At 42.6% G+C, this 10,095-nt stretch overlaps 1 protein-coding gene across 1 annotated transcript; it reads right to left on the minus strand.

The window, feature by feature from the left end:
- Positions 1 to 5,083: 5,083 nt before the first annotated feature.
- CMKLR2 (chemerin chemokine-like receptor 2) lies at positions 5,084 to 9,890 on the minus strand. Its single transcript, XM_053597818.1, has 2 exons — positions 9,835 to 9,890; positions 5,084 to 6,383 (listed from the first exon to the last, which is right to left on the minus strand). Exon 2 carries the CDS (start codon positions 6,353 to 6,355, stop codon positions 5,288 to 5,290), a length of 1,068 nt encoding a protein of 355 aa, XP_053453793.1. The 5' UTR covers positions 6,356 to 6,383; positions 9,835 to 9,890; the 3' UTR covers positions 5,084 to 5,287.
- Positions 9,891 to 10,095: the final 205 nt, after the last annotated feature.

Genomic DNA, 10,095 nt, shown 5'->3' on the forward strand with positions numbered 1-10,095 from the left:
ATCCACAGCTGACCACCTTCCTGTATCGACCACCTCAAGTTGACCTACTCATCATAGATCGGACATGCACCACACGTATGCAATTGCTTAACCTGAAGAGTTTGAGGTTGCTGGCTGGGTGCCAGTAGCATAGTGGTTAGGGCGCCAGCCACATACACTGAGAATGGTGGGTTCGAACCTGGCCCAGGCCAACTAAACAACTGCAACAAAAAAATAGCCGGGCATTGTGGCGGGTGCCTGTAGTCCCAGTTAACTTGGGAGGCTGAGCCCAGGAGTTTGAGGTTGCTGTGGGCTATGATGGTATAGCACTCTACTGAGGGCCACAAAAACTGTCTCGAAAAAAAAATAATAAAGGTTTTGAGGAATCACACTTGGGCTAGACAGATCTTTTTCTTTTTTTTTTTATTGTTGGGGATTCATTGAGGGTACAATAAGCCAGGTTACACTGATTGCAATTGTTAGGCAAAGTCCCTCTTGCAATCATGTCTTGCCCCCATAAAGTGTGACACACACCAAGGGGGCTAGACAGATCTTAATCAATAATTTCTTTTTTTTTTTTTTTTTTTTTTGTAGAGACAGAGTCTCACTTTACCGCCTTCGGTAGAGTGCCATGACGTCACATGGCTCACAGCAACCTCCAAGCTCTTGGGCTTAGGCGATTCTCTTGCCTCAGCTTCCTGAGTAGCTGGGACTACAGGCGCCCGCCACAACGCCCAGCTATTTTTTGGTTGCAGTTTGGCCGAGGCCGGGTTTGAACCCTCCACCCTCGGCATATGGGGCCGGCGCCCTACTCACTGAGCCACAGGCGCCACCCTTAATCAGTAATTTCTATTAAAAAAAAATTCTAGCAGCAGAAGGGCAGGTAAAAGGCAGAATAATAAATTGATAAATGCCAGAATGAGAATAAACCTACAGAGATTTGGGAAACATTTAGGCCAGTCTAATGGGATTTTGCAGCATGTATTTGGATTACAGAGGTGGGGGCAGGTTATTAAGACATTTGAATAACAGACTGGCTCATTATATGAGGTTTCCAAATGTGAAAATAACAACATAAGACAGTTTTGATCTGGAGACGCTATAAATGGAAGCAGGGAAATAAAATGACCATTATAATTATAGCACATGGAAATGTCTAAATTATGGCATATACACTCAGTGAAGTATTTTATAAACCTAATTACTTTAAAAAGTAATAGAGGCCAGGTGCCGTGGCTCACGCCTGTAAGCCTAGCACTCTGGGAGGCTGAGGTGGGTGGATCGCCTGAGCTCATGAGTTCCAGACCAGCCTGAGCAAGAGACCCTGTCTCTAAAAATAGCCGGGCATTGTGGTGAGTGCTTGTGGTCCCAGCTACTCCAGAGGCTAAGGCAAGGGGATTACTTGAGGCCAAGAGTTTGAGGTTGCTGTGAAGTATGACACCACGGCACTCTACTGACAGTGACGAAGTGAGACTCTGTCTAAAAAAAAAAAAGGCATAAATACCAATATTTGCAATAGTGTTTGGAGATACTAGTGTAAATGTTTTCAGACAAATGAAATTTGGCCATGGTAATTGTAAAAAAGAAAAAAAGTATGGCTCATATACATGGTCTAATTTGAACTCCATTATAAGCCTGAAAGATAAGGCAGGCACTGTTATCACCATTTACAGAAGAGGAAACTGAACTCTAAAAGATTATTTACTGCAGGGCGGCACCTGTGGCTCAAAGAAGTAGGGTGCCGCCCCCATATGCCAGAGGTGGCGGGTTCAAACCCAGCCCCAGCCAAAAAGTGAAAAAAAAAAAAAAAAATATATATATTTACTGCAAAATTCAAGAATATGCTACTAGTCAGTAACAGAAGAGGGACACAAATCCAGATCTTCGTAGGTCAGACAGTTTGATACTGTTTCATCAGTGTAACACCTTGCTTCATACTCTCAATTAGAGTGTGGTAAGATAATATCACATAAGGGTAAACTTTAAATGCTTTAAATGAAATTGAACAACAACCAAAAAAACCCATTAAATGCTCCTACCAATCCCCCCCTCAAAAAAAGGAAATTGAGACGGATAAACAAATATTTCCTCGTAACATATACACTGGATGGATCATTCCATAGTTGCATTTAGAAAATGTCCCAAACGAGTGTCCTATCATTTGGAATGTCATTGGTAGGCTTTTGGTAGGGTAAAACAATCAAAGAAAGGTGTCCATATACTTCTAAATATGCATCCTTAATAAACAGTATTACCCATCTGTAAAATAGTAAAGAACTATGGGTTACTATTCAAGCCTGGCATCGATTTGCAAATCTTCTATCCCCACTCTATCCCTATAAAATGGAATCATTCTCTCTTTTCTGAGCACAGCCTGTTTTCCAACTTCTGAACATGCTCCTACCTACCTGTGTTAGCCTCCTTTCCCACCTGTGCTTGTTGAAATTTTAGTCATTCTTCAAGCTACACTTCAAATACCTCTTCCAAGAAATCCTTCTTACATTCCACTCCTTCCCTGCCCCTTGCAGCCTCCCAACACAATAATTCTTTTGTCGCACTTACAAACTGTCTTGTCTTAGAGTTCTTTGTGTAGTTCCTGTACAATGATTAGATCCTTCAAGAGGAAGACACAGGGTGGCGCCTGTGGCTCAAGGAGCAGGGCGCCGGTCCCATATGCCAGAGGTGGCGGGTTCAAACCCAGCCCTGGCCAAAAACCACAAGAAAAAAAAAAAAAGAGGAGGATACAACCTAAGATTTACTAAGCAGTTCCTATTTACTTAGCAGGTCCTATTACTGAATGAAATGCAGTGAGTACAATACCATCTAGTGTTTACCAAGTATTTATTGAGCTAAGCCTATTCTAAGTGCTTTACCTGCATTTAAGTAATTTAATTTTCACTATAACGCTAGGTGGCAGGTACTATTATTATCACCATTTTGCAGATGGGGGAAACTGAGATCTAGGCTGGCATGGTGGCTCACACCTGTAATCCTAGCACTGTGGGAGGCTGGGGCAGGTAGATTGCCTGAGCTCAGGAGTTTGAGACCAGCCTGAGCAAAGCAAGATCCCATCTGTACTATAAACAGAAAAATTAGCCAGGCATGGTGGTGTACGCCTGTAGTCTTAGCTACTCAGGAGGCTGAGGCAAGAGGATCACCTGAGCCCAGGAGTTTGAGGTTGCCATGAGCTAGAATGCCACAGCACTTTACTGAGGGTGACAGAGTGAGACTCTGTCTAAAAAAAATTTTTTTTAATTAAAAAAGAAAACCATTAAGATTGGGGCGGCGCCTGGGGCTCAAAGGGGTAGGGCGCTGGCCCCATATGCCAGAGGTGGTGGGTTCAAACCCAGCCCCGGCCAAAAACTGCAAAAAAAAAAAAAAAAAACAAAAAAAAAATTAAGACTCATGTTAAATATAATTTACAGAATTATAAAATACTTCTTTTGGCTTGGCACCCGTAGCTCAGTTGTTAGGGCGCTGGCCACATGCTCCAGGGTAGGTGGGTTCGAACCCAGCCAGGGCCTGCTAAATAAAAATAACAATAACAAAAAAAAAATCTGGGTGTTGTGGCAGGCGCCTGTAGTCCCAGCTACTTGGGAGGCTGAGGCAAGAGAATCACTTAAGCCCAAGAATTTAAGGTTGCAGTGAGCTGTGATGCTGTGACACTCTACCGAGGGTGATAATAGTGAGACTCTGTCTCAAAAAAAAACTTCTTTTGACTAATTGTAATAAAGGTATACTTTATTGGTCTTATATTGGTATCTCTGTAAATATAGGAATAGATGGTAGAAATATATCAACATATCATTCATGCTTTCTCTTTCTGAAATCTTTGAGATTGAGCTAGCCAATCTACCCTGTGTTTTTGTGTTTATGGTACATACCCAGAATTTTCCAAAAGCATTAACATTTATAACAATATTATAGGAATTAAAGATGGGGACAAATATTTTGAGACTCCTCCCCTTGAGAGGTAGGGTTCTATATCCCCTCCCCTTGAATCAGAGCTGGCCTGTGCCTGCTTTGACCAATAGAGAACAATGGAAGTGACATTGTGTCAATGAAGAGTCTTAAGAGGACTAGAAATTTCCACCTTGGTCTCTTGGAGTCCTGAGTTGCTGGGTGCAGTGACAGGTGCCTATAGTGCCAGCTGCTTGGGAAGCTAAGACAAAAGGATCACTTCAGCCCAAGAGTTTGTGGTTGCTGTGAGCTTTGACACCATGGCATTAAAAAAAAAAAAAAAGTTAACTGAGGCTAGGCACAGTGGCTCACACCTGTAATCCTAGCACTCTAGGAGGCCAAGCTGAGAGGATCCCTTGAGGTCAGGAGTTTAAGACCAGCCTGAGTAAGAGGAGACCCCCATCTCTATTAAAAATTAAAAAAAATAATTAGCTGGGCATTGTGGTGGGCATCCTTAGGAGGCTGAGGCTGGAGAATCTGTTGAACTGAGAAACTTAAGGTTGCTGTGAGTGGGGCTGATGCCATGGCACTCTAGCCTGGGTGACAGAGTAGAGACTATTGTTTCCATGGAAAAAAAAAAAAAAAAAAAACAGTTAACTGAAACAGAAGTTTTAAACTAAGATAACCAATTATTACTTTAATTCATAAATGTGTATACATAGATTACATAAGAAATCAAGTACATGTTAAGTATATGTCTAATAGGTTACTTGTGCAAAATTAAAATCAAATTAAGCAAACATTTTAACATTTTTGAAATTAGCTAATCATATATTTAATATTAAGATTCAGGGCTTCTAGAGAGTTATTAAGATTTTAAAAAGCTGGGTGGCACCTGTGGCTCAGTGAGTAGGGTGCCGGCCCCATATGCCGAGGGTGGCGGGTTCAAACCCAGCCCCGGCCAAACTGCAACAAAAAATAGCCGGGCGTTGTGGCGGGCGCCTGTAGTCCCAGCTGCTCGAGAGGCTGAGGCAAGAGAATCGCGTAAGCCCAAGAGTTAGAGGTTGCTGTGAGCTGTGTAACGCCACGGCACTTTACCCGAGGGCGGTACAGTGAGACTCTGTCTCTACAAAAAAAAAAAAGATTTTAAAAAGCTGATAAGGCTTCAACATTGATGATTAATCCACCATGACTCAACAAGAATGACTCAGATCACTTAAATTGTCGAAAAAATTGTGTTACTCTTTCCTGTTTTATATCCATACAAAAATGTGGTGCCAATGTACTGACAAAAAAGAAAATAAGAAAAATATGATCAGCTCTGTATCTTGGAATCAAATTTTACCTGAAAGCATCTATCAGAGTTCCCACACAAAAGCCTTATACTGATTAATGGAAAAGTGATAACTCATTGGGCTGTTTCTAGGAGATACAGATCCTTGGTTTCAGAGTTCCTAAGCTGTTCACTCACTGTGCCAGAGCAGCTAACTTCCCATAGCGTATGCTTTAGTATCTCAGCAACTGAGGCCCGGAAGCGGTCTTGGAACTTCTTACTAATGAGGACATAAAGGATGGGGTTCAAGCAACTGTTGAGGAATGCCAAACCAGTGGAGAGGGGGATTCCAGCCTCCAGCACCTGGTGGAAATGGCTGCTGTGGTGAATGGTGAGCTCCCAAATGCTAAACAGGTGATAAGGAGTCCAGCAAATCAAAAAGGCCACGACGACAGCCAGGACTGTCCAGAAATGCTTATTTGAGATCAGGATGCTTCGCTGCTTCACTTTGAAGATGAGACACAAGTAGCAAATACTCATTGTTAGCAAAGGGAAGAGATAGCCAACAACAAATTTCACCCAAGTCAGAACATGGTGCCTCATCACAGTGAGGTCACGATCATGCTCGTGGAAATTGTTATAGCAAAGAGTATGGTTATTGAACTCTACAGTGTCCCGGAAGTATAGGGCAGGACCACCAATGAGAGAGGCCAAAAGCCAGATGAATATAACAATAATCAGGGAGTTCTTTAGGGTTCGGTGCCGATGAGACAAGATAGGATGGATCAAGTGGATATAGCGGTCCAGGCTGATCACGGTCAGGAAAAAAACACTGGCGAACATATTCAACTGGGCAATGAAAGAATTGGCCTTGCACAACCAGATGCCAAAGGGCCAGTGGAAATTCATGGCCACATACGAGATGTACAATGGCAGGAAGAGAACAAAAATGAAATCTGCAATGGCCAGATTGAGGAACCAGAGAGTGGTGACTGTCTTCTTCCACTTGAATCCTGTGAACCAAATGACAATGGCATTTCCAGGAATTCCCAGAACAAATGCTAAACAATACAAGACCAGGGAAACCCAGTGAACAACATCCAGGTGGGTTTTCTCCTCCAAATCAGACTCTGAAGAGTAGTATTCCAGGGCATAGGAATAGTTCTCAAATTCTTCGAATAATGTTTCCTCTAGATCTTCCATGACCTTGCTAAGTGGAGAATGAGGAAATCTATAGAAGCAAATGTAAAAAGAAAGAAAAAAAAGTGTTGTTTTTTTTAAAGAAAAGTTCAATGAATGATAAAAGAATATACAGACAAAAATACTTCATCTTATTTAGTAGTACTTCAAAAATACTTCATCTTATTTACTTCATCAATTGTAGTATACTTTGTCATAGGAGTTGAGATTTCAAAGTCTTTGTAGGCCTCAGTTTCGTCCTGATAATTCTCTCTCTTTTTTTTTTTTTTTAAGAGAGACAAAGTCTCACTTTGTCGCCCTTGGTAGAGTACCGTGGTGTCATAGCTCACAGCAACCTCCAGCTCTTGGGCTTAGGCAATTCTCTTGCCTCAGCCTCCCAAGGGGCTAGGACTACAGGCACCAGCCACAATGCCTGGCTATGTTTTTGTTACAATCTGGCCGGGGCTGGATTTGTACCTGCCACCCTCAGTATATGGGGCCTGGCGCCCTACTCCCTGAGCCACAGGCAGCGCCCAATAATTCTCAAAGCTGTGAGAATTCATTTTTGTAAAGTGTTTAATAATTGGCTAAATTAAAATGAATGACTCTACAGGTGCAATTGTTCATAATATTCAACTGTTCATAAGGCACAGAGGGCTGACTCAACTCAAGGAAATCTAATCTTCAACCCACATTTACTAGGTTCCTACTAAGCATTATTAGTTCATTGCAGATGCAAAGGAAAAAAGATTAATACTTATGCAGTGATAACTTCAAAATCTGTATTTGTACCTCTGACTTCTCAAACTCTTGACAGAGAGTTCCATCTGGTTCCAAGTCCATCCACCTGGATGACACTGAAGATATTGACCCTGTATTTTGTACCCAAGAATGCTTTGATTCTATGTTTATAAAAGCAAACATGGTAATCCAAATTATATCAGTATGGATGGCTTTTCTTCCAAAAGGAATATTTTTGAATAAACTTCATTATAACCACATAATTTCTTTTTATTTATTTATTTTTGAGACACGGTCTCACTTTGTCACCCTCAGTAGAGTGCTGTGGCATCACACATCACAGCAACCTCAAACTCTTGGGCTTAAACAATCGTTTTGCCTCAGCCTCCCAAGTAGCTGGGACTACAGGTACCTGCCACAATGCCCGGCTATTTTTAGAGATGAGGTCTCTCTCTGGCTCAGGCTGGTCTCAAACCTATGAGCTCGGGCATTCCACCTCCCTTGGCCTCCCTGAGTGTCAGTATTACAGGCGTGAGCCAATGGCCACGTAATTTCTATATTAATTTCCTATAGAATGCAATTAAGTTTTATTTCACTAAAATTCCTTTGTTTTGAATTAATTTGAATTCTTTTTTTTTTTTTTTAAATACAGAGTCTCACTTTATCGCTCTCGATAGAGTACTGTGGCGTCACAGCTCACAGCAACCTCCAATTCCTGGACTGAGGCAATTCTCTTGCCTCAGACTCCCGAAAAGGTGGGACTACAGGCATCGGCCACAATGCCTGGCTATTTTTTGTTGCAGTTGGTATATGGGGCCGGCGTCCTACCCACTGAGCCACAGGCACCGCCCTGAATTCTTTTCTATAATCATTTATGACAAAGATTTGATTTGTTAATCAGTTTATTTTTGTCCATATCAAATTTATTGCCTATAATTTCTACCAGAGTAAGTTTTCTTTTGTGGCCCCTCCTTTTTTTTTTTTCTCACATACCAAGGCCAGTTTTCCTGGGTTAAAAAGATTTGATTTGATTCAATTTTTCTTTCTTTTTTTTTTTTTTGTAGAGACAGAGTCTCACTTTATGGCCCTCGGTAGAGTGCCGTGGACTCACACAGCTCACAGCAACCTCCAACTCCTGGGCTAAGCGATTCTCTTGCCTCAGCCTCCCAAGTAGCTGGGACCACAGGTGCCCACCACAACGCCCGGCTATTTTTTGGTTGCAGTTTGGCCAGGGCCGGGTTTGAACCCGTCACTCTCGGTATATGGGGCCGGCGCCTTACCGACGGAGCCACAGGCACCACCCTTGATTCAATTTTTCAATCAAAACAAAATTTATTTGGTGCAATTCTGGCTTCTTCAATTTTACTTTGTGCTATTTCTTTCTGTAGTATTCAAGATCAAGTAGAAAAAGATGAATAGTTATATTCATTTCATGGATCTATAATCATAAATGGTGGGGTAATGAAAGACTTGAGATTACAGTAGGGTTGGAATGAAGAGGTCAAAACATCCTGTGTTGCTAAGAAACACCTCAAACTCAACTTGACTATCACTATTCATCAACCTACCTTAAATTTTCTGAGAAATCTGGCAGGGCATAATTAAAAGACAAAAGCAATATTAGCTTCCTCTCAACCCCAGACCCACAAACCTATTACTTTTGTCCTTCCATATTCAATTCAAATGTTACCTTCTGGAAACATTTCTAGACATTACCTTTCCAAAAGTAATACTAATATTTTTTTTTTTGAGACAGGTTTTTGCTCTGTTGCCCAGGGTGGAGTGCAGTGGCTCAGTCACGACACAACACACTGCAGCCTCCAACTCCTGGCCTCAAGCAATCATCCTGCCTTGGCCTCACCCTTAGTATCAGTGCGAGACTTTTTCTAACCTTGACCAATGGTCCTAGCCCCAGAATCATGGCATTTTCCTTGACAATACGTCCTATCCTCTGTGTGTCCTACTCCAGTGAGCAAGAATTGACTCCTGCTTTGCTGCCCTGTTCTTTTTTTTTTTTTCTAGAGACAGAGTCTCACTTTATGGCCCTCGGTAGAGTGCCGTGGACTCACACAGCTCACAGCAACCTCCAACTCCTGGGCTTAAGCGATTCTCTTGCCTCAGTCTCCCGAGTAGCTGGGACCACAGGCGCCCGCCACAACGCCCAGCTATTTTTTTGGTTGCAGTTTGGCCGGGGCCGGGTTTGAACCCGTCACCCTCGGTATATGGGGCCGGCTCCTTACCGACTGAGCCACAGGCACCGCCCACTGCCCTGTTCTTTCATCCAACTCTCCCCTCTCACATTCCTCCTGGCTTACCCTCCCACGGCAGATCCTTTCCAGCCTAGTCTCGGATTTGGTTTTCTGCTTGTGTACTAGGATATCCTTGCACTCCTTGGGCCTATGACCTGTTCCTTTGGGATATTAGCAATTATGAAGCCAAATTGGCCCAAATGATGGTTTGAAATACCTTCCAAAACCCTAATTAGTGATCAGTAGGAAACTAATTCCCACCAAAAGAAAAGCCCATGGAAGACCCTTAATAGCTCACAACCACTATTCTCACCAAAAGTCAGGAGTCTTCCCCCATCCAATGTCATCATTGATGCTGGGGTATGATCATTTCAGAGCCTGCTGAAGGACACCACCTACGCTTTTCCCTATTCTCTTGGAGCAGGGCCAAGAGAAGGGACTTGTCTATTCCTTGAGAATGTCCAATTTGTTCAAACAGAACCCCTTTCAAGGGCCAGGCGCGGTGGCTCATACCTGTAATCCCAGAACTTGGGAGGATGAGATGAGTGGATTGCCTGAGCTCACAGGTTCGAGACCAGCCTCAGCAACATAGCAACTCTACAAAAAAAATTTAAAAATCAGCAAGGCATGGTGGCATGCACCTATAGTCCCAATTACCCAGAAGGCTAAGGCAGGAAGATTACTTGAGTTCAAGAGTTCAAGACCAGCCTGAGCAAGAGCAAAACCCTAGTTTACTAAAACTAGAAAAAATGAGCCAGCATGGTGGTATACACC

The sequence above is a fragment of the Nycticebus coucang genome, chromosome 7 (assembly GCF_027406575.1).
Source record: "Nycticebus coucang isolate mNycCou1 chromosome 7, mNycCou1.pri, whole genome shotgun sequence".
Classification (NCBI taxonomy): domain Eukaryota; kingdom Metazoa; phylum Chordata; class Mammalia; order Primates; family Lorisidae; genus Nycticebus; species Nycticebus coucang.

Coding starts and splice junctions, on each gene's coding strand:
- CMKLR2 (XM_053597818.1), bottom strand. CDS start 6,355: ATGGAAGATCTAGAGGAAACATTATTCGAAGAATTTGAGAACTATTCC.